At 37.7% G+C, this 26,099-nt stretch overlaps 1 protein-coding gene across 1 annotated transcript in view; it reads left to right on the forward strand.

Moving 5' to 3' along the window:
* The window catches only part of LOC149239977 (uncharacterized), a 434,082-nt gene that overhangs the window by 198,293 nt on the left and 209,690 nt on the right, over positions 1-26,099 (forward strand). The window contains exons 4-5 of the mRNA XM_089373600.1: positions 19,647-19,800; positions 20,119-20,239. Of these exons, the coding sequence (XP_089229726.1) occupies positions 19,647-19,800; positions 20,119-20,239 (275 nt within the window). The remainder of the gene's footprint in view (positions 1-19,646; positions 19,801-20,118; positions 20,240-26,099) is intronic.

The raw sequence follows: 26,099 nt of genomic DNA on the forward strand, positions 1-26,099 counted from the left end.
CAAGGTGGTCAATGAGATCATCTATTACAGGGACCAGATCTTCTTGACTGAGGGGTCTCAGCTCAAGAAGAAGATACTCCAAGCATCACATGATTCACCATTGGCAGGACATCAGGGGTTTACCAAAACCTACAGGGCCATTAGAGAGAGGTTCTCATGGAAGGGCCTCAAGGAGGACGTACCCCAGCACATCTGGGAGTGCGATGTTTGCTAGAGGAACAAGGGAGAGATGAGCCATCCCGCGGGTTTATTGCAGCCTCTTCCCATTTTGGAGGGGAAATGGGAGAATATTTCGATGGACTTCATCACAGGGTTGCCCATGGTACAGGGCAAGGATTGTATCTTTGTTGTCGTTGATTGACTAACTAAGTACGCACATTTTTTTGCCATATCCGCACACTATACAGCAGCATAGGTGGCCGATCTGTTCTTGAGAGACATCTTCAGGCTATTCTTCCTAAGACCATCGTCGATGACAGGGACAACTGTTTCATGGGCCAGTTTTGGCAGGAGATTTTCTGGTTGGTGGAGACGGAGTTGACACCGAGTACCAATTATCACCCACAGACGGATGGGCAGACAAAGATAGTTAACAAGTGACTGGAGGGATACTTGCGTAACTATGTCAGTGGGCAGCAGCGAGCATGGCTGAAGTGGCTGCATCTGAGGGAGTACTGCTACAATACTTCGCATCACATGACCATTGGTATGTCACCATTCTATGCCTTATATGGGTATCATCCTTTATCTTTTGCTGACATGATGTTTGGTGATAGCAAGGCTCCTAGAGCCAAGATTTGGATCCAAGAGAGTCAGGATATCCTCCGAGCTCTCAAGGATAACATGGCTACAGTGCAGAACCAGCAGAAGCTATATGTCGACAGGGGTCGGGTGGAGAGACAGTTCGAGGTAGGGGACATGGTCTACCTACGATTACAGCCATACCGACAATCGTCACTGAAGCAGAAGGGGGTTGATAAGCTCAAGCCTCGCTTTTATGGGCCATACAGGGTGATACGCAAGATTGGACAGGTTGCATATGAGTTGAAGCTGCCCCAAGACAGCAAGATTCATAACGTTTTTCATGTATCATGCCTGAAAAAAGCATTGGGGCCGCAGGTGACAGTGACAGATGAGCTACCACCCATGGATCATGAGGGGCATTTGGTATTGCAGCCGAAGGCTATGATTGATACCAGGGAGAGGCAGCTGCGGAGCAGGACAGTCTGGGAATTCTTGGTGAGGTGGAAGAATTTTCTGGATGAGGATGCCACTTGGGAGAGTGAGAAGATCTTGCAACATCCATCACTTCAGTTGCTTGAGGACAAGCAACATTTTGCCGGGGGAGACTGTAATATTCCTAATTAGCCATGGCTAATTGGAATACTCGATTTTGTTCTATTTTTGCCTTCTATAGTTATTTGTAAATAAAAAAGTGAGGAAGGAGGACATATCTCACTTTTAGAATAAATAGTCACTTCCTAGTAGCACAATGTTGTGACTAAAAGGGGAGCCAAGGGGGCCAAAGGGGGACGCAGAAATGGAGCCCATGCAGACACATGGAGGGACTACGCAGGAGGGAAGAAACATGTGGCAAGAGAGGAATCACACAGGAGGAGGTGAGCCTTGCGATTGAGAGAGGCAAAGGCTATAAAGGAGAGAGGAGCCCCCTCATTTTGATCATTCCTATTATGAGCATTTGTGATAGTCATTTCGACTGAGAGCACGCTGGTTTTTTAGCTAGTCTGCAGTACTGTTTAGTGCATTGAGTGTCTCCGTTCGGAGATCTCACCCTTAGCCCCGGGGGACTTCGAGTGCCTGCTTGGGCAAGGTATTTCCATTGGCATTCCAGCAGTAGTTTCATCAGCATTTTAGCAGCATTTTCATCAGCGTTTTGGAGGACTGCGCAGCACTGAGAGGAGGACGCAGTTCTTTGTTGCAGGAGTCTGGGTTGAGGGTTTGTAGGAGGATTTGTGCTGAAAGGTAGAGCAGGGGATCAGCCCTTGCATATTGGAGAGTTTTGGCAGGGGTTTTAGGCAGATTTCTGGAGGGTTTCATTCAATGGCAGCGCAAAGCATTGAGGGACTGCGCAGAACCCCAAGGGGGTGATTTTCGGGGGTCGGCGATTTCAGAAAAGCTTTTTGGGCTTTTCTGGGTTTCTTGAGTAGAATCTGATTCCAGAGTTTCAGCCTTTTCTTGAGGAGGGGAGCAGCCCCAAATCCTCATTTGATTTCTAGCAGCAGCAACAGCACGACAGTTCTCCAACAGCTTGGACGCAGTTCAGAGCGGGGCCATTCCTTTGTTATTTTGAGTGTATATCTTCACTTGCCTGGTGCAAGTCGAGGTGCCATCTTCCTGATCACCTCCTGTACTCATTCTATTACTCAGTATAATAAAATGGCTTAGCATTGTCTCTGCATTTCTTGAGTATTTATTTATGGTTATATTGTTATATGTTGCATCATTGTTATTTGTATCTCTTTGAGCATTCTCAGCTATTATACCACTTGTGTGTTTCTCCTAAACTCTTAGACAGAGTCTGGAAAGGGCCAGGTAGCCTCTGGATCTCGTCTTCTTTTCGGAGGCGACATATCTGGTAAATGCCCTCCCAGTCCATCTCTGGTTGGAGTTTGCTTGTGTTTGAGGAATATTCCTGATAAGGGATATTACAGAGGAAAACCGATCAAAATTCTTCTTCTAAATCTTCAATTGATAAGTACCAAGACCATGACATAGACCCTTGACTCTAGTATCCTCCCAAGAACCTTGTTACTAACCTTGATGCTCTGTCTCTTCCCTTCCTCGCCTTTCTTCTTGATCTTGAACTGCTCTCCTCGGCTCCTTCTAGAGAATCTTAGCCTCTATCCTTCACACTGCCTTTTCTTGACTTCCTCTAGAGAATGTCGGTCTCTAGGTCTTCAATGGTCTCCTCTAGAGAAACTTGGTCTCTAGATTTCTATCTCGACCTCCCAGAAGAATCCTTCCCTTTGCTTCCCCAGGAGAAACTCTTCTTCACATTGCCCCAGAAGAAACTCCTTCGCTGCCCTATCTTCACATTGCCCATAAGAATCCTTATCGTCTCACTTCCAAAAGAAACCTTATCTTCGCATTTCCAGAAGAAACCCTTCCTTCGTACTTCCCAAAAGAAACTCCTTCGTATTGCCCAGAAGAAATTCTCCTTCAATATACCCAAAAGAAACCTTTCTTATCCTTCCTTTGCACTTCTCTTTGCAACTCCTTCGCACTTCTTCTTCACCCTTTCTTCACACTTCTCTTTTACCGGAAGCTTGTCGAGTTACTTGCTCCTAATGTGTGACTATTTATACACTTCCACACATGTCCTTTAGGCCGACATGACTGTTGGAGGTTAGGCCGACTTCTTCTAGCACGTTCGTTCATTGTTGGCGGCTGACTTGAAGAGGATAGCTGACAATCTCTTGGAGGATACTTTACATAGACGAGATTGACCTTTTACAAAGTGTAACATGACTTCATTACATGACAATGATGGGCTCATCTAGTCATAAGCCCATCTAGATATTAGTTCAAAAATAAATGAACACTTTAAATTAAAATTACCTTTTTGATGATCTTTCACCATGACATCTTCTTGTAGGTATTAGCACCCTGCATGCAGATTGACACATCTCCCATTGATATCCATTGTCAAGGGTATTTATCTTTTTTTGACTTCCGTCAGAGTCTTCATATCCTTCTGGGAGATCTTCTAGTCAAATATTCTTGGACTTCGGATGTTGAATGCCTACTACCTTCGTTGCATATTATCACAATCTCTTCCCATCTTTTCTTACACACTTCATTCCCTGGAGATTCCAATCAAAGTTCCTTAATTGTAGTCATCTTCCTTATGATTCATATGAGAACATATTATGTTGATATTATCTAGTGCGATTTATGCTTTTTCTGCAATTTTTCGAAGGAGGAGATCCCTTCTCTTGATCATATTTTCCAAGATGAAAATAGTGATCCAAATTATCTGCAACCATATGACATGACTTTCATAATATCCTATGTAAGCATACATACCTTATCTTTCCTTTTGGTCATCCAGACTTCCTGTAGCAGCTTCATTTGAACAAAGGAACTTCATCCTTTAGCAACGTTCTTGATATGTTATCATACCATCATTCCTTGAATTCCATGAGCTGGAATTCCTGAAGAAACATTTGCTTGCTTTCTAGATTGGTGAATCCTTTGATGAGGATTCTATTAGAGAAACTCGAGGATGTTTCATATCCTCACCCGACAGATGTTGTCTTTATTGACTATTCTTTCTACAAGTATCAATGAGGTTTTTCCAAGAGGTCCCATTCTTTGTAATCAGTAGAATTTGTATTAGACATATTTTCTGCTTCCCATGTCAGGATCTCTTACTTCTAATGCCTCTATCACGGTGCTATTTCTAATATGATGCATTCTATTTTATTTACACTGCATCCTATCTATAACTTACAAGTGAAAAGTACCTTCTAGTGAAGAGGATCATCTCAGTCATATTAGAGATCTTTTCGCTTCTTCCTTCTTAAGCTTCTTTGCCTCAGGTTCTTTTAGTTCCTTACTAGAATAATTTTCTTCCTTGTCCCTCTTACATTTGGGATAGTGTTTTCTATAATGTCCAAGATTTTGACAACCATAACATCTTTCCTTAGCCATGTTGTTCTTGTTCTTTGGAGTACCAAACTTTCCAAAGTTTCCTTTTCGTCTTGTCACTAATTGTTCCCTTCTATCTGATCTTTTGTCACTTTCTTTCTTCATCCTGTCTTCTTCTGCCTTGCAGAGAGGCCATAATTTCATGAATGGGATAACTTCCTCTTCATCAGTAGATATGAGGTTACCTTGTTCATCAGTTAGTGCGTTTAGAATAACGGAGATCATTTCTTTCTCAGATACCATCTCTCCCAAATCCTGCAATTGCCCTTTTATTTGGGATGCTTTTGAAAGACATGACGATATCCCTTCATCCTTTGACACCTTCAATTTGTATAGATCAGATCTTAAGTGTTATGGCCTTTCCTATTGTTCTTTCAGAGAAAATTTCTACCATCTTATCATAAATTTCTTTAGATGTCTCCAGCTCGGCTACATAGGAAAGGAGAGGACCTTTGATGGATTCCTTGAGAATATTTTGAGCCTTTAGATCCCTTTCCATGTACTCAAATAATGCTTGTTCTTCGGATGGCTTGAAAAATTTTCCATGAACATGATCAATGACTTCATTTACTTCGAGGACTATGTCTATTCTTATTTTCCATTCAAGGAAGTTTGATATCCCAACCAACTTTTGGTTCTCCTTGAAACATGAAGTTATTTTTCCTAGATTGTATTATAATAAAAAGGTACTTGTGAAGATCAAATCTTCAACTTGATGATGAACTTGTTGCTTCTTACTATGAATCTTTAAGTAGATTCTTACTTTGGTGAGGGAAGATTGCCTCCTTTGAGATCTTTGCTTCACAAGAGAGAAGATATCCTTTCAAGCTTCCACTTCCTTGGTGATGTATGATTTCTGGAGTGCTTTTAGGGTTTCAGTCTTTCTTCCTGCTTCCTTCTTGAAGATGATTTCAAGGCTCTTACTTGGAGTATTCTTCGATCTAGGGGTTCGGTTTGATGAAGATCTAGATCTCTTGCTTGGTGTTCTTTGACTTGCTTTGATCCCTATTTGAAGTTCGATTCTTGTGTGTCTACTTGCTTTGACTGCCCCTTCTTGTTTTCAACACCTAAGCTTTGATACCATGTTGAGATATCTAGGGCAGTCAAAGTTAACAATTTCTCTGCTTGATAATTGCTTGTGATACAATTTTACTTCTTAACTTATAATCTTTTCTTCATTATGTTATTATTGTGTTCTCTTCATCAAGACATTTACCAATATCCACAATAAAAGACAAGTGACACAATATGTAGGCTTTTGAGCTAGAGCCAAAACCTCTCACCTCTTGAGAGGAAAACCTGATCAAAATTCTTCTTCTAGATCTTCAATTGCTAAGTACCAAGACCATGACACAGACCCTTGACTCTAGTATTCTCGCAAGAACCCTGTCACTAACCTTTGTGCTCTACCTCTTTCCTTCCTTTCCTTTTTTCTTGATCTTGAACTGCTCTCCTCGACTCCTAGAGAAACTTGGTCTCTGTCTTTCACACTACCTTTTCTTGACTTCCTCTAGAGAATCTCGGTCTCTAGATCTTCAATGGTCTCCTCTAGAGAAACTCAGTCTCTAGATTTCTATCTCGGCCTCCCAGAATAATCCTTCCCTTTTCTGCCCTAGAAGAAACTCTTCTTCGCATTGCCCTAGAAGAAACTCCTTCGCTGCCCTATCTTCGCACGTAAAGAAGAAACCTTATCTTTGCATTTCTAGAAGAAACCCTTCTTTCTTACTTCCCAGAAGAAACTCCTTCGTATTGCCCAAAAGAAAGTCTCCTTCGCTATACCCAGAAGAAACCTTTCTTGTCCTTCCTTTGCACTTCTCTTTGCAGCTCCTTTCTTCTTCTTCACCCTTTCTTCACACTTCTCTTTTACCGAAAGCTTGTCAAGTTACTTGCTTCTAATGGAGTCCGAGTGTGATTATTTATACATCTCCACACATGTCCTTTAGGCCGACATGATTGTTGGAGGTTAGGCCGACTTCTTCCAGCATGTTCCTTTATCGTTGTAGGCTGACTTGAAGAGGATAGGTGACAAGTTCTTGGAGGATACTTTACATAAACAAGATTGACCTTTTACAAAGTGTAACGTGATTTCATTACATGACAATGACTCTAACATTTTATGACTAGATGACAAATACATCCTTAAGACTCTCAATGGGAGTCTTGACTTGAAAACAAAATCTTTTGTTCATCAAGTCAATGTAATAATTTTATTTTTCTTGTTTACATCTCATTACATTAAATCATAATTACATGTCATTATGAAGACCGAACCTAGTTACACTATTCAACAGGGGGGGAGTGGATCAATAATAGTGAGATTCTTAAAACTTTTTACTGAATATGCTTTTAGTTTTTTCCTCTATTGTCTGTTTCTTATGGGAGCATTTATTCATAAAGAAAGTGAGGAACAAGCTTAAGCATTCATATGTTCATACAATCTATCATATGAGCAACAAACACATTGACATCGGTGTTTTCACGTGGAAACCTAAAGGGAAAAAACCACCAATTTGTTGTTGTTTATGATGTAAATTTAACCACCTACTTAATTACATCGGTTTGTTTGTGAGCACCCACTCACAAGAGGCACCAACCCCCTTAGGTTAACAAGCACCTACTTGCCAAGAGGCACCAACCTCTTCTGAATGCAGGCTACAACCTGCGCTTGCCACTATTCTACTTTTCATACAATTTTCAAACTAAAGACAGATGCATATACAATTATTGAAAAATACCAATCTGGTTGGTTGTAGAAACAACTTCTGCTCTCAGTCCTCTACTGTTCCACAAACTCCCTTGGTCTCATACTGTAATGACCCATCATTAATAATTTGAGTGACAAAAATGATTTGTACTTTGTATATGACATCTGAATTGGCTGTCATTTGTTGTGATTTGGTAGGTCGTCTGTTGAAGTTTTATGCTGCCTCTTGTTGCATTTCTGGTTTTCTTTCATGGCTTGTGCCTTTCGTGTTTGTCTAGGAAGATTTCTCATCTTACTGTCACTATTATTATTGTTTGCATTCCTACAGTCAAACTGTTACAGGTAAGTTACCAGGATACATCATACAGATATGGAGCCTGATATAGTTTCATATTCAGATACAACAACTTTCTTAAAAAAAAGAAAAAAAAATAATTTTTTAGATACAATACATTTGAATGTGAGATATATAATGTTAAAACACATAACAGAGATATATGGAAAACAAATACCATGAAGCAAATCCAAGATTTTGTAGATACTGCTACAAGGCTAGAACTTTAGCGTAAGGAAATGCTATTAAAGATCTTTTCTACCCTTCGGAGATTTAATGTGCTTACTCGTAGTTGTGTTTGAAAGGATAATGTCCTCTTCCTATAAATTCTAGACTTGCTTCACATCAGTTTGAAAGTGTCATCGGTATATTTAAGGCAGCAAATATTCTGACTATTTGACTTCCATGAAACATTTATTTCAGGGATACTTATCCCCTAAATGGTTTAGACTTTAGAGTACCATAGCAAGCTCTTTTATTTTTTTTTATTTTTTTTTGTCAAAAAGCAAATTCCTCTGAAAGCATTTTAGTTTGAAGCTTACAGACATCTTTATATAAATTATATAAGATCTGGATTGCATTGGATAACTATTTAGTAAGATGGTATGCCCCTCATGGTTTTGAATCATTATCTGTTGTTGTTTATAGTCTAATCTAGCCTTTCTCTGGTCTTCTAACCTTAATGTTTGGGTCTATCAGCTACCTTAGTGTGTATCTCTAAATTGATAAGGTGACTATTATTCTGTCCCTTCCGGTTCCTAGGGATAATTGTAGTTTTGATTTCTACCAGAATTCTGCAGTTACCTCTGTGAATTGCTTATACCTGGAACCCTTTTGCTTTTAAATATATGGTTATGCCACTTAGCTTTTATCTAAAAATCTGTTGAAAATTAGATTCATCCTCTACCAAGCGGAAATGTCCTTGAAAATTAGACATGTTTTTTACCTATTTTATTTTGGATCATTTTGAAAACATTTAGGGTGAATGTAACTTTGATTTAAGTTTGTCAACATTTTCATTTCCCTGATATTTATACGAGTTTCCTAAGTCCTTACAGTCCCTGGGTGATGTAAGCACCTACATGATATTTGCAACATTGTATGATATACTTAAAATTATTCAAAAAGACATAGATTTAAAGCAGATGCTACTTGAAGCTGTGAATTCCTTCATGATATGATATGGACTCCTTGATGCTGTGATTTCCTTGAGGATATGGACTTCCTGATGATGATAATATGGATGAGATTAACTCCTTGAAGAGTTGAACAAAAGGAGTTGACATATTCTCTAGAGATAAGTACTTTCTTGAATATTTTGATGTTATTCTCTTGTATTTGTATACTTTGCTTGGATGGATTCGTTTTTATTATTATTTATGCTCCTATAACAAACAATGGGTAATGATGTTTATATTCTTACAATCTTCTAGATGTTCATTTTAAATGTTTAGTCATCCTCCTTTATAATTACTAGGGGACTCACTCCTCTGTACCTGTCATCAGCGTAGATATTTCTCTTTGACTTCTCGACATAGGAGATATATTTGAGTTTGTATAAATTATTCTATGAGACCTTTCTTCAAGTTTGTATGAAAACTTCTGTAGGTGTTTTCTTAATAGTTTTTACTTCAGAAAATATATATATAGTGGACAAATAACATTCAAATGAGACCTCTAAAGAGTCACATATAATATCTTCCTTACTCAAAAATTACCCCAAGTGACTGTGTACCTGTTAATTGGTTTCTGAACTAATCAAATTCTTTTTGCATTTTAGCCCTTATTTCTTGCTCCTTATTGATGATCGCATTTTTATCTACTAATTCATCCTTGAAATCCCTTATCTCATTATCCGTTATAGAAAGCATCTTTTTGAGATTTTCAATTTCTTGATATTAAATGCTTAGACGTGACAAAGTCTCTGCTAACTTCTCTGATGGATCCCCCTCTGTAGTCGTTGCTTCAGTAGTGATTGCTGCACATATATGCTCACTCTTCTCTTTTACTTAACTTTGGATCCTGTTTTCATATCTGGTTATTTTGGTCGATAATCAGGGATAGCAATTGTTGTTTCTCTTTCTGTACTGTCTCTGGTGTTTGAACATGTTCTAGAGCTGATATTTTGAGTCTTCTCCTGAGCACTTGAATATCTGTAACTCTTGGTCTAATCAAGGCTTGTATTGAAGAGGAATCATTTGGATTTGCACCCAATTTGATTACAATCTGCTCCAAATTATCTATTCTCATCTGTTTTGTTTTTCGTGGAAATTTTCTTCTTGTTTCAGCTAGTTGGTCCTTTGGTTAACATATTTTCTAATTTTAAAGCATTAGTAGCTGTATTAGCTAAGCTTTTGCGTAACATTCAGACCTAATTTAGCAAATAGATAAGTGATGAATACAACCTGAGCAAAGGTTCCATGAGCATAAATTCAACCCATAGGGCCAAGGTATTGAAAGAGTACTACTATTTAAACATAGAGCAATGTTCGGTGTATTATTGTTAAAGGAAATGTTCAGTTCAAAATATGTTCCCCAAACGTGTTGCATACCATACTTGAGCTAGGTATTTCAATCAATTTATATATAAAAGAACACAACAAGTAACAGTATTGTTAAAAAGAAGGAATTGAGATTTGTCTTTGCTAATGACTATCCATATGATGCATTTTGTTACCAAGTAAGACAATAACCCAGTTAGTTGTTACTGGAGCAAACACATTTCAGATCAATGAAAGTTTGGAACATAACGATATGTGCTCGTAAGATCAAATATCAAGTGTCAGTTAGCAATTTAAAGTCATGAGTCTTATGCACAAACAATACACGAAAGAATGATTATATTGTGAAATATGAAAGCTAATGACATGAATAGATTATGGCAAGGTATGTTATACTTTAGATAACATGTATGAAATATACATAAGCTATGTGTTTTGAAAATATTAATGCACATGTTATAAATGCATGGACAAGTGTTTATGATTGCAGATAAAATCTCATTACCGAATGACCACGTGATGACAGAAACTTCAGAACAATTAAGGCTCAAAGAGATTCCATGATAGGGTATTAACCTGGATTCTACTGGGAGGGGTGGAGGTGTTGCCCACCGTCTATCCTTCGAACCCTGGAGTCATGGGAGGACTGTGCGAGTCACGCTCCCCTAGACATGTGATGATGACTGCCAGATGCCTATTAGGGATCAGGTCGGTATAGCCAACGCTGTCACCCTTGGAGTTTATGAATGGTAAGGTCAGTATAACTGACACCATGGCATACTCCAGTAGAGGACGGATAGGATGGGAGCGGAAGAGATTAGGAAGGATAGGATGATGTAGTGATAGCCTGGGGGGGGGGCCTGATGAAGTAAAACATGATCATTAAAGTTATAGACCTAAAAGTATTCAAAACGCCAATTTTATAGCGGCCTCACATTAAGTAAGAGTTTAACCTCAATACACAATCCGATCAAGAATGTACTAATCACTATTATAAGTATTGAACTCTAACTTCGGGACGAAGTTTTCTGAAGGAGGGGTGTATGTAATGACCCATCATTAATATAGAGAGCACGAGAATATTAGCATGCATACGATGCATGCATATGATAGCTACATATGCATGTATCGCATGCACTGCACTAGTAGCTATATTTTAAAAATTGCTTAAAATATTAAATATCCTGACACTCCTTCATATAGAAAAGTCGCATTCGGCCATTAGCTCATATTACTTAATACCTCATGATTAATGAGCGATTACCAATGATATTAAGTTTAAAAGTGTAAAGTAAATGGGTTATAAAGAAAATAAATGTAAAGAATTATTTAAATTCTTAAAAATCTGGTTATATAATTATCTATTTTGAGCAATTTTTAAATAAAGTATGTGAATGATTTAATAAAGAGATAAATTAAATCAAATAAAGCCCCTATGTATGAACTTAGGACTTTTAATTTAAACATATAAAAATCTTAATAAAAGTGAAATGGCCCATATCAAATATCCTTAAGAAAAGATACGAATCTGCATGTTGAGAGGTGTCGTTGAGGAGGGAAGCGGTGGGCTCATAGGTGGAGAGAGCAACCACCGCTAATAATCGGTACATAAGAAGAGGCCGAGAGGGAAGAAGGGGGTCCGTGTTCTTGGCCTGAGAGGCTATTTGCTGTGAGTAGGAAAACTGATTCGGGTGCTGTTGAGAGGAGGAAGGAGAAATTTATACATACTGGTTATGAATTGGAACTATTGAGCCTTGCTTGTTCTGGAAGTTTCTGGGCACGGGGGAACGGTATGCATCGGTTGAGAAGCATACTGGATCGAGTATCTAGGTATATTCGGTTTGGCTGGGTGGTTTTTGGTCATTCGGTAATGAGAGCGCTGGAGCAGTTCTGAAGCACCCTCACCGCAACAGCCGTAGCAGGCCAGGTAAGTACTTCATCAAATCAATAATACCATTTCAAACAGTTCAGTAATTTTTACAGTTTCACAGTTCAGTAATTTTTACAGTTTCACAGTTCAGTAATCTTTACAGGTTTACAGTTTAGTTAATGACTCTTTAATTTAGCACAGTCATTACACATACAACAACAGTCTATCCTTTGCTCAAAAATTGCATATCCTCAAATTTTTGCCTTCTCTCTCACAGGCTCTCTGCTACACTCCTTTCAGTTATGCTCTTGCGCTTGTTTCACAATACTCTCTCTGCTCTCGCTGCTCAGCTCTTCAACAATACACTCTTCCCCACTTTGCTCGATGGCAATCAATAATTTTGATCCTCTGCTGCACATTGCACAATGTTGTCTCTGTTGCCTATTTCCATACTGCCTGATTGTACCTCTGTATGGCTCCCCCTGTTGTTGTCGCGTCTGATGGTTGAATTTTGTCATGGCATTAAACATCAGGATGGGCTTATGAGTTCTTCATTGACTCCTTGTGTAATCCTCCATATTGAGAATTTAATCTTAGTCTGCCTGAACATTCTACTGTGACTTCCCATGCTTATTCATTGCTTTGCAGAGCTTGAAAGTACTCAAGAATGGCCACTCTGTTCCTTATTTAAATCTACAAGACGTGCATGGGAAGTAGGAGCTGGCTTTCTTCATCTCATCAGTGCTTCTATGTGGACCGTTGTCCTCGTTGCCTTGTCTCAGCGTTTTCTACATATTCCACTGACTCCATAAACCATCTCCACAGATTTGCATTTAATCTCTAGATGCCGACCCATTCATCCTTTTAATTCTTTGTACTGTTACATCAGAGCCACAACATATTGTAACTCATATAAGCCCCTTGGCGCTTAGCCCTTAATTCTTTTGGTCTCCACATGGCCATGTGCCAGTTAATATCATAGCCCCTTCATATTGTAACTTATATTGAACAGTCCTTACGAAATTGCAAAGTCCCGATTGCATTTAGCTCCCTTGACATAGCCTTTTATCGCATTTCCATCATAGGACCAGGTGTTGTGACTGGGGCCATAGCACTTAGGTGCTAAGCCTCGTCTACGCCCTTGGTTCTTTGAACTCTATGACTAAGTGTCAATCTTACATCAGAGCCTCTTTCATTGTAACATGTTTCAAATGCCATTTGCATAGGAGTTACGAGGTCCTCAACCTTCGATATGCTGACCTCGAAGATGACGTCATGCTTTCGTCATCTCTCTACATGGTGCCTCCTAAGTGGTGATATGTGTCACCCTAATTTGCCCCATTAGGCCAACGAAAATGCCAAAATAAGATGCCACGTGTCCACTGTACTGCCACGTCATGGTAACGTCATTTTCCACTTCAGCTCTTAAGGACCAATCGGCTACGACCATGTGTTTATTAGGAGGAGAGAGAAAGAGCATCCTTGGTCCTTGGTCTTGCACCAAATTCCTTTGTATTTTTTTTCCACTGTGAACCTCGGCGCTTCCAAGAAATTACAATTTGTAAGGACTTACAAGGTTCTGATATTCCGATGGCCTCGTCCTTCGATATAGCCTGCTCCGATTTTCCAATGAGTCTCCTTCTCCGAGATTCCGATATGACCTTTGCTCTGAGGTTCCAATCAGTCCTCCTATATGCTCAGACTCCGGCCTCCGATATAGCCTTCTCTGAGGTTCCGATATTTGGTCTCCTCTTAAGGACTTCAAGCTCCTTACTTCGGCGATCAAGAACTTTTTATTCCGATGGCCATTTCCAGATTTCCATATACCGTTGGAAAGCTTATTCATAGCAATTTCTACCAGAGGCAATCCAATGTAGTCTTTGAGCCCATTTGCAACCTGAAAGATAGCTCCAAACCTGAAAGATGATGCCATGAACCTAGACCCCCAATTCACCATAGTCATCATTTTATGGCTTTTCCAATAAGCTTGCTACTGTGGTGATTCTCTACCAGAAGCTTGCAGCTACGATATGATTCCTCTTGATCCTAGACTGCCAATCACTATAGTCATCATTTTATGGCTTTTTAATAAGCCTGCTACTATGATGATTCTCTAGCAGAAGCTTGCAACTACCATAGGATACCTCTTGGAATGGCAATCACCATGCTAATCCGGTTGACATCAATGCCAACACACTCACAACTACTAGCCATCCAGACAATGCTAACTGTTCAACACATGCTCTCATCCCCTGGAGCCCTGAGCAGTAAAGGAAAGAAAAATCAATAAAAGGCAAAAGACATATGAAGAAGGGTGGAAAAACACGGTCGGGGTAACTCATGTGCCACAATTTCTCCCTACTACATCCATATACCCAATGTGTGGGCTTCCTACACCATAGCTATCCTTATATCACGGCATGTGGCTTGGAGTCTTCCCTCTTGCCCCACTCTGTTCCACCGTCATTTCACGTGACACCTGCCATTTCACAGATGTACCATGGACTTGTTACTCCCTTAGAGGTTGAAACCACCTAATAGGTGCCTTTATTAACCTCTCTTGTCGAGCTTGGTGACACCTTTACATTCTAAAGTCCATTTGGAAGGGCATGCCACTATGAAGAGTCATGCAATCTTGGTCTCCCATGCCACTATGAAGTGTCATGCCAAGTACAAGATGAAGACCCACCTGCAATCGTGTATAAGATCTAGTGCGTCTCCCCACCTTCCAATACAACAATTCATTAGTGCAATTGAGTAAATAAGCTTGCTAACTAGAGGCAAAAGTGGACACTTCATAGTGGCATACCCTTCCAAATGGATGGATTTATTCTTCTTTGTCATGTAAGTGCAACTTTGATGCTATGTTTTGTCTTTCATAAATGTCTAGTGGATGGAATACTCTGTTATGGTGAATAATGTGCCCTAATTAATGCAAATTATTGGAAGCATTGAACTATTGAAGATTTTGCATGTGTTACTCATTGGACAAAGAACGAATGAATGTTCCTAGAGGATTGATTGAATTTGCATCCTTGAAACTCCGTAAAATTGTCATTGAAGTATAAAAATCTAGAAGTTATTTTGTTGTTGTGCAATCTAGGGCAACGAAATTCCTACTAGGTCTCCTTGAAGAGAAAAATACAATTCCATGGTTCATCTTGACTCCATTTCTCCCAATAGGTAGGCACTGGGTCTAGAATCCTTGGTGATCACATCATAATTGAAAAAGCATTTGTTCCTTACCTCTTCCTCTCTCTTTTCTTCGTCCCCTTAAGGATAAGGAGGTTTTCTAGGGCTTAGTGCGAAATTTTAGGGAGGAGGAATTTTGGGATTCTGTCTAGACAAGTTTCATCATTTATGTCTCCTCTAGGCATCCTCCAGTTATGAACAAATTCCGACAGTGGAATTTCAAGCAAATTAATGCCCTAGCTATCACACCAAGTGGGAATGCTAGAAGCCATTCTTCAACTTAGGGTTTCCTTGAAGGTTCATGCTTTAGTAGCATATCATTCAAAACCTCTTCCCTTGACTATCTTGAACTTGGATGAACTCTTACCTTGTCAAATATCTCAACCCCAGGTCTCATATATTGTCTCTCAAGGGTTTTTTCATGGAAAGTCCTCCTAGATTCTCCCAAAGCTTGCACTTCCGTTGAATCTTTCCATTGAATGAGCTTCCTTGCCTTGTGGAAAGTCCTCCTAGCTTCTCCCAAAGCTTGCAGTTCCATTGAATCTTTCCATTGAATGAGCTTCCTTGCCTCACTTAGAACCTATCTTAGGAGCATTAATCACAAGTGAGGGATACTGGGACTCCTCCTGTCGGTGAAAATTCGAGAAGGGAAGGGGACATAAGCTGTGGTGATAGTGGGCCTTTGTCTCAAATTGTTGTTGTTCCCTCTAGCTTTAGCCTATATACTAGGCTTGCTAGTTTGTGTAGCAACAAGCCCCATAGTGACGATTTGGACGTTGAAGAGCACTACACACAGGCGTGAGGAGGAGGTATTTTAGCAATTCACTCAAGGAAAATTTAGATTTGTTCAAACAAGTGAAGAAAGAAAGAGTTTATGTGGTTCATATCTCATGAACCAGAAGTGAGGAGAGGTTGGATTGGGAGGCTATCTATGAAAGGAATTTTAGCACTTTTTAAAAGGATTTTGGCACAATTTTTGAATTTCTTTTCTGCGCAATTTTAAAAAGGGTTTTGGCACACTTTTTGAAGGTTTCTAGTTCTAGTTAGAAGGTTGTTATAGTTTCACACCTTGGACAACATGTACTATTGTAGCTCTTTTTTCTCTTGTGCAGTGTATGTGAGAGGGCCAATATCCCTAGTACGGGAGTCCTTATTTCTTTTTAATAAAGCAAAGGTGGTGGGGTGGAGCAAGACAAGGGATTTATGGCTTCCTTCAGGTTGAAGCCTGTAAATTAGGGGGATGGTGCATCCTTCCAGTAGGTGTTGGTAAACTAGGGGGTTGTTGCCTCCTTCAAGTTGGTACTTGTAAACATTGAAACTATTTAAGATAAGTTTTGTGCATTAATTAATGTGTTGTTGATAAGTATTATTTGGATGTTGTCTTTGAAGTTTTAAATAATTGTTAGAAGTGTCCAATACTGATTCACCCCTGCTCTTAGTATTGGTTATATTTCCAACAGTCGATCCCGCTCATCAGCCCTAGCCGAGCATGCAGAAAAAATAGAACACCATGTCTTCATTGAAGAATCCAAAGTCATTGCCAGGGTTGATCATTTCCACCATAGGAAGCTTAGGGAAGCGATTGAGATTGAAAGGCATGCCAAAAATCTTAATAGGGATGACGGTTGGAAATTAAGTAAGAGTTGGATTCCGGCTCTCACTTCTTGATTCCTCTCTCTCTGCTCCCTGGTTATTATTATTTCTAACTTATTTTTAAGTTTTCATTGTATTTGTACTATTGTTTTCTTCGTTCGTTTATTTCGTGATGCTTTTTTCTTCTTTCCTCCTTTTTATTCATTTTATGTATCTATCTTGTTTCCCTTCATGCTTTGTAATTTATAAATCTTGGAGTCTTTCTCTAACTTTTATTTTGCGCAATATTATTATTAGATCCCTTAATATATGTAATATATGTATATAACTTTTTATTTTTAATTAGTAACCTCTTGTTCATTTATTCTCTATTCCTTGACCTTAGGTATATATTTTATCTATTTAAATTAGGTTAAGCCCTCTGATATATATATATATATATATATATATATATATATAAACTTTGATATAATAGTTCATTGACCTTATTCATTGAAATATTAATTAAGATATTTTATAAAATCTAGTTTTAAATAAATATATATTATTTTAACACCTTAATTAATTATTAAAATTAACATTATTCCTAACAACTAGTTTCTAAATAAACATATAATATTTTAATTATTTTACATTTATTTTTATTTGTTCCTAACGGCTAGGTTTAACCAAATATATTTTATTATTTTAATAAACAACTCCCCATCTTTAATAATTAATAATATTGTACTTACCTTAGTAATTTAATAATTAGCTAATTTAACGGCTAGTTTTCAACAACTAATTCCGGGCAATGATGCATCTATACTATTTATTCCTTAAGATCGATTGATTATTCACCTTGTCCTGAGGATGGATCACATTAGTTGGTTCGAAACGTCGACCAATTCCTGATTATGTGATTAATCCGAAAGACATCTATCAACCTTCTTTTCATTTTGATCACCACTTGTGGATCAAATCAGTCCTCTTATGGAGTTTTTCCTTATGAAGCTATTCTCTTGTTTTGGAGATGTCATTTTGGAGAAATAAAGGATTGGTTCATGTATCTATATTGTAAGTGTTCTTTGTATTGATACATATTTTATGGCTATTGCATGGAATGGTTATTGTCTATGGTTTCTATGTGTTAGTTGTTATTGAAAATTTATCTATGGAATTTTAGCAATGTTATTTTGCACATTACCCTTGTAGAATTTTTGTGACAATCCTATGAGTGATTCTTCATGATAAGCTCTCCTCATTGAATTTTCTCCCTCATAAAATGATATCTAAGGTTTGAAACTAGGGTTTCTTATTCCCTTATTCCTTTCTAGGGTTTAGTCTTTTCTCCTAACTAGACCTCCCTTAGAATCCATCACCAAGGTTAAGACACTGGCCTTATTCACATTGTTGATCACACCTAAAATCATCTTAAAACCTAACCTTTCTCCCCATTTTTGGATTTTCAACCTCTTAAGGAAAGTCACTAGGCTACAATTAGGGTTAAAATTCGACTAGGGTTGATTTCTTTGTCTTGTGGAGGGATTCAACACTTGTTTGTGAGGCCATTGCCTCAAAATCAACCTCTTCTGATGGCTAATGTTTCCATTCTAGCACTAATGTCATTTGCCCTAGGTAATTTTTGCCTTAGCTAAACACTATTCTTGCCCTAGGTTTGACTTGGGGCTTGTTGTACCACAAATTGATCATTCTCATTTATTTCAAGCCTTTTCTTGGCCTTGTGATCCTAGGTAAGTCTGTTGACCTTACCTGTTCTAGATCCCTAGATCACTTTGTGGCCTAATTAGGCCTTTTGGAGGGAACACTACCTTGTTTAAGCTAACTGAGCCCTGTTCTTAAGTATACTACTCCTTGGCCTATCCTTACCACCTTGAACCCTTGGACTTGATGTATCCTTTAGGTGACCTAACATAGGGAAGCCTCCCTTGTGGTGCAAAAACCCAAAAAAACAGGAGGTAGTGGCTGTGGTGACAGTGCGCCATGCCTCATAGTGTTGTCACTTAGTCTAGCTTTTGTCTTGTCAGCTCCCCTCACAAACACCTGCGAGATTTTGAGGAAACACAACCATAGCAGGGTATTTGGGAATAAACTTCAAATTTTTTAGGAGAAGGGCCTCGTAAATAATCAATGTAGTTCTATCTAGTTTAGGCCCCAAATTTTGTTTAATCTTCATGATGTAACAATTGCATTTCCTATGCAGATTTGAAGTAATAGAAATATTATTCACGTTCTTGTTATAAAAGAAAAAAATTGCCACGTCGCAATTTTTTGGGCCAAAAAATCACTATTTTTTCAGTCCCAAAAAATTGCAATATAATTGAAAAAATCGGATTTGATCCAAAAAATCGCCACCGCATATACAAGGGAGATTTAAGTCACATTTATTTATTTATTTTAAAATTTTTTGTATACATTTTAAAATTTTGCTGATGTTTGGCAATTTTTACTGATGTTAGCCAATTTTTACCGATGTTTTCCCTAATTTTTACAATTTTTTCATTTTCCAGACCCTTGTCGACTTATCCCAATGCTGATTTTTTCAACATTGTCATCATGTCATTCAAATTTACATATACCAAGTTTATATTCTATCTCTTCAAAACATTAAGGGGTATAAATGGTGGTTTTGGAGCCATTGCATGAATTTTATGTCTTTTAATCCATGACATGATTCCTAAAAACACTCTATTCACTATGCTTTTCTTTCGAAAAGATGGAACTTGAATGAGGCTTTTCTATCATGTATATTCTAATATTTGGTACACATTGGTTTTGTAGGTAATTAGAGTTAACGAGGAAGAGGAGACATTGGTTTTTTCTGAGAAGCAGGCAATGTGGGAAAAGTTTTCTATCAAGGTGGGAGATGTATTTGAAGGAAGGGTCAGCTCAGTCACTAGGTTTGGTGCCTTTGTAGAATTGCGCTTTCCTGATGGTTAGTTGTCTCGATGTGGAATTTGAAGATGAATCTACCGTAATTTGTTGGCTTTTTCAAATATTTTCTTTCTTGATCCTTTGCTTCTAGTTAACATAATGAAAAGCAATAGTGTCATAATTTCCAAAAATTTAGTTAATATTATGTGTTTAATGTTTCTTTATGGATATGTTCAATGGTGAATGATAAATCTGTTAATGGAGGCGAAGCCTTTCTTTTAATAGCATCATGTAGTTACTTACTCTTCTTATCAAATGAAATAAGATTGAATGAAGGTGATGTTGAAACTTGATTTTTCTCTTGTACTAATGTTGGTAGGTGGTTACTATGTTGATGGATTGGTTCATATATCTGAGGTTTCATGGGATTTGGTTCGTGATGTACGAGATGTATTAAAGAAAGGCGACGATGTTCGAGTTAAAGTTGTACAAATTGATGTGTAAGTCATACCTCTATGGTTGCTATCATTCAACAATATTGTATAAGTCACATATAATTGTTCTGTTCTTCATGTATTTTCCATATTGAACTTAAACTCTATTAATGATAACAAATGACTAGAAAACAAATATTGCTAGGGTCAAACTTGTAAAGCTAGTGCTAGCAAGCTACAAAGGAAAATGGTACAGATAATTGTTCCCTTAGGCTAAAAACATTACGGTAGTTAAAACCAAAGATGAAAAATAGATCATTTTGTTAGCTACTTGCACGAGGGCTAAATAATATGTGTTATGATATTAGTTGTGGTCTTTCTGTCCATAAACCTTTCCTAGAAATGTCATCAATCCTAATACAAATTATGAAGTTATCTGATAAATTATCTTATCCGATAATAAGATACTTAAGAAAATATATATTTTATGAAGGATCTGTTCAGTTGTCATATTCTTAATTGTCCTCCATATGGTCCATTGAGTACCCCCCCCTATCTTAATAAGGCACTGGAAACCAAGAAGTATTGGTGCTAAATCCATTGAAGAAACCTAAGGAGAAATTTTTTTTCTTGAAGAAAATGACTTTTGTAAGTTCCTTGGAGGCCTCCGTTGAATTTTGAAGTAAGTTTTTATAGTTTTCATCAGGGGTCCGTACTTTTAAATTTTGTCATTTATCCATGCATCATCACATTGGAAGATACTTTTACTGTAGGCAATATTCTGCTCATCTAAGCACACTATAGTTCTTTTCTTAGTGATGCTAATCTTAAGGTCTGGTAACTTCAACCAGAAGAAACTCCTGGGGTTATTCTTTCTGCTTTCAATACCTATTGTGATGAGCCTTGAAAGTTGGGACCAATAGTATGGGTTCATGAAGCTCCTGAGAACGTTGATCACATTGTTTTTGATTCTATAAAAGTTAAAAATGTTTTGATCAATTGATTTTCTTAGTCAGATTTGAATCCAACAACTTCTAGGTTAAGTGGTGCAGTTTCTCCATTAAAAGTTGCTTGATAAGGCCTTTTGCATATGAACGATATATTTGCAATCTTATAATATCCTATATGCCGCTTCCTACATGTATAATCATCCACTTGCCGCTAAAAATGGTCCCCCTTCTAGTGTAGGGGTCAATGAATTGTGGATGGTATTCTGCCAGTCCTAGAATGTTAAGGCTACCTTGTAAAGCCATAGAAACTTCATTGACTATTTTAACTTATGACAGGGCACACAATTGTCATCTTTAAACTGTGTAAGATGAAACCTACTGTTGATGGCTAGATTATTATTAATGACCAATCATCTGAGAAATTTAACTTTAAAGGATGCCTATGCTTTACAAATGATTCAAATCTCTGACATCTTGCTTCACGATCTTGAACCACCATCTTCCCTCGAGTCTATTTGCAAGTGAAAGACTCTAGTGGTCCTAGCATAAAGCTTTTTGGTCTTATAGTCAAAGAAGGATTTACCATAGGATCATTTCCAATCCTTCCTAATGAAACCTTGCACATCCAAACTTATTTTGCAAAACTTGGTATCAAGTACTATTTTTGAAGACCAATGAAAGCTCGTTTATCACATGTAGCCTTTAGGCATGCTTAACCACTTTCCATTGAATCTAGTTGCGTAAACCATCAATCCACAAGTCTCCTTGATGTATGAAAGCCTTTTTGGGCTAATCTCTTTCTCGAGGAAACATGGGTTATGTAATAAACATAAATTGTATAATAATAAATATTAAATAATAATAATAGCATAACCATAACGGTCATAAACCTCCATTGCAACCTTTCACCTCGTGACCTGTCAATGAGTATACATACTGTCATGTAGGTCATTGTATATCAATCTATCCGATTCTTATTCAATTATATATTATTTACATCCTATATAAATTTAAGTTGTCTATGCTTTCTATGCTGGATATTCCTTAGTAAATGAACTTCATTCATTTCATTGGTATCAGAGCCACATTCCAATTATGAGCTTTGGCCACAGTTTTTCCTGACCCTGTCTGATCCGGCTCTTACCAACACATTTGGCAAATTTATCAGAATTTGTCTTATTTTCTGGGGTTTTGACCACAACAGGCCCTTAGCCATTTTCAGTTTAGAAAACTCCGGTGAAGAAAAAAAGAAAATTAATCTGTTGTAAATTCAAGAAATCAGTAAAGTTATTAAAATACTCATCAAAGAAGATTGTTGTGCTTCCACGGGGAAAAACTTAAAAGGATAGAGTATTGAACAAAACTAGAAGGTTAAGCTAGTTTGACAGTAGCCACCAATTGAGTAGCGTACCATCATAGTTGCCAACAAATAGACTTAATAATTGCAAACCAAAGACAAAATTCTGTAAAGAGCCATTCACTCAACCAAAGTCTGCATTGAATTTGCCAAAAGAATAATAGATGTTGCTGAGTTGCAGCAGCCAGACTTTGTGGCAGTTCAAAATAATCTCTATTGCGGAGTTGCACCAGCCAAAGTCTGTTGCAGTTCAGAATGGTACCTGTTGCTGGGTTGCTGGATTGGAAATCGGGTCTAGAATAGTCAATGACAGAATTTTTGATGTTTTTTTCTTAAAAAATTGTGCTGTCATTGCACACTGTGTGCATAGATTGCTGTAACTGCCGTTAACAAATAGTGTGTAAGTTGATAGCTGTAATGTTCTGTGACTCTACCTGTGGAGAGATCACCAAAACAATAATAAATTTGTTCTATTTGTATTAGAGTTTTCATTTTAAGGTCAAATGGCACAAGGACAGATTACCAAATCGAAGTTTCTAAGTCAACGAACCACTCTATTGTATTGAAATGTATTAGTGAAGCCTTAGTTGAATCAAGGATTCACAGATAAAAAAATTTGTTTGAAGTAAAATTGATAAATACAGGTTTCAAATGTAAAGTGCATGAGTTTTATGGCAAAACAATTAAGCATAAAGTAAAAAGTATTATTATAAAAAGGAAAGGGGTTATCATATAATCAAGTTGATGTATGAAAATTAATTGATAAGTTTAAAGCTAAGTCACAGGACATGTGCTTAGGGGTCCCGTATTTCGCGTGTCGGACATGACACGACAGTTGGGTGAGATGGCATTGCATGGGCTCAGAGATCAGGACAGGTTGGAAGGAGCTTCCAACTATGTCATATGGATTCTGGAAGACCAGAATTTTAGTTGCTATGGAGGAATATGATCTCAAGGCCTACGTCAATAGTGTTGTAGCTGCTCCTGCTAACAACGATCAAAAGAAGTACAAAGCTGAGTAGGGGAAGGCAAAGAGGCTCATTATCGATGGAGTTCGAGATCATGTGGTCTCACACTTGCAGGGAAAGGATATAGCCCGAGAGATGTGGGAAGCCTTGTCTTCTTTGTATGAAGGCTCTTTCAAACAACGAAAGATGTATTTAGAGCAAAAGTTGTAGCGGACTTTGGTGCAAATAGGAGAAGGGGTGAATCTTTATCTTCAAAGTCTTCAGGACACTAGAGACCAGCTTGCGGCAGTGGGGTCCACTCCTCAGCTAACTGCGATGGTGAGGATAGCCTTGAATGTAGTCTCGGATGAATGGCAAGTTTTCGTCCAAAGCATATTGGGCAGAGAAAAACTACCTTCATGGGAGGATATGTGGGCGACTCTTCAACAGGAGGAGTTAAGGAGGAACCTAGTGAAGGTTAAGCTCAGTGGCAATAGTGGGAGTGGCACAAAGATGAAGGAGGAGGAGGAGAACGCAACTCTAGCATCGAAGGGACAGTAGAATAAGGACATTTCGAAGGTGAAATGTTTAAGTTGTGGTGAAATGGGCCACTATGCATCCTGGTGTCCTTTGAAGAAAAAGGATAAGAATGAGAAACATGATCCTAAGGTTGCTTCAACAAAGATTGATGAGGATGAGTTTGCCATGAGTGCCCATGCATCTCCAGGAGGGAGATGGGGCGATATTGTGTTGTAGTCAGGAGGACTACATGTGGGCAGTGTTGTCGCACAGATTGTCACGACAACACTCAGACCGGGGGCTTTCACCCTGATCCCTGATCTCTCCGTTTAAGCCTGTCTCCCGCGGCTAAGGGGGGTAGACCCTATGGGACAATGGATGACCAACTGTGGACCAGTTGGGTTGGGAGACACGAGGGAAAACAAGCACTTATTTGATTTTATTAAGTTAATAGACCAGTGCCTTATGGGGTTAATGATTAAATGATTATTTATTAGATGTTGCAGAAGTATAAACCATGTAAAACAATCATTTATCATCAAATAACCCAAATGATGTAAGATTTTCAACAAATGCACAACGCCTTAACGATGATCCAGCAATTAAACTTCAAGAAAAATTAAATGCTTTTAAATGATCATAAAATTTAAATGCTGACCAGCTACCACTTTCATATAGCCAACTTGTAAATAAACATTTTAAGTGCGTTTAGCTATAGAAAAATGGACCACAAAAAATGAATTTTCAATTTTTTTTTTATTAAGCTTTTTCAAAATTTTTAAATTTTTTTTTTAATATTTTTGTATTTTTTTTATAAAATTTTAAGTTTAAAACAAAACAAGATCTAAAATTTAAATCTAAATCTAAAACTAACACTTTATTATATATACATCAAAAAGGGGAAAATCTAAATTCTAAAAAAAAGCAACTTTTTATGGCTTTTTTGCTTTTTTATATTTTTATACTTTTTGATATTATTTTTAAAATCAAAATTTAAACAAAATTAAATCTAAATTAAAACTAAGACCTAAGAAAAAAAAAAACTAAGCTAAAAACAAAATGAAAGAACTAACCCCTCATCAAAAAATAAAACTCTATAAAATTCAAACCCTAACTAAATAAAACTCTTAATCTAAATAAAAAAATCTAACCTAGTCTAAAACCAAAATATTAATCTAAACTAAAATCTGTCTAGAAAACTAAAAGAGACCCTTTAAAAAAAAAAAAAAAAAAAATTTACATACATATATACATATAATTTACATACATATAATTGAAAATGAAAGTCGATTATTATCAAATCTAAATCCTAAATTAAACTTAAATTTTTTTATTTTTTTAAATTTATTTTATGAAACGTTAAAGTAAAAAGGTGAGATAAAAACTATAATTAAACTAAATCAAAATTTTTCATTTTTAAAGAATCAAACTAAACTAAATAAAATATAAAACCAAACTAAATAAAATATATAAACCAAACTAAATAAAGGAAAAAGGGAGACTTACGCTAACCTAACTCTCAAAAAAACTAAGCAAAATAAAACTTGACGCATATATAAAAAAATGAAAGTCGAATTTTGATTGATCGTATGCAGGTTTGAGGAGTTTGACGGCAGCAAGACTTGACGGAGGTGAACGCAGCGAGAAGGATTTGCAGTTTCGATGGAGTTGGCTGCGTGAAGATGGAATGGATTGCAGCGGATAGGAGAGGGTTTCACGCAGGAGAAAGGCAGCGTGGAGAAGAAATGAGGAAGGCAGCAGATTTATGGCAGCGTGGAGAGGAATGATGAACTTATGGAAGGAGTAGCATATGAGGTTGGTGGTTTTTTCTTGCAGGTACGCGGGAATGGGAGAGCAGCAAATCGATGGAGGGAGAGCTGATGGTTGAAACGCAGCGCTGTATATATCTGCTGGCAGCTTTGATGAAAGGATGGTTGAGGGGAAAATGAGCAGCTGGGCAGCGTGAGGAAGAAGATAAGTGCGGATTTGGATAGCGATGAAGAGCAGACTGGAAAGAGGAAGGATAGGGGCTGCGTGGTTGATCCAAAGGGAAAAGGGCCAGCGATAGGTGAGGGTGCCAGAGAGAAACGTAGGCTTGGTGAATGCGTGAAATGGACAACAGATTTGCTGTGTGGGAGTGTTGGATGAGCCAC

Source organism: Pinus tabuliformis, chromosome 8, assembly GCF_031772625.1.
Source record: "Pinus tabuliformis cultivar Carrire ecotype Pingquan chromosome 8, CPIR1, whole genome shotgun sequence".
Lineage (NCBI taxonomy): Eukaryota > Viridiplantae > Streptophyta > Pinopsida > Pinales > Pinaceae > Pinus > Pinus tabuliformis.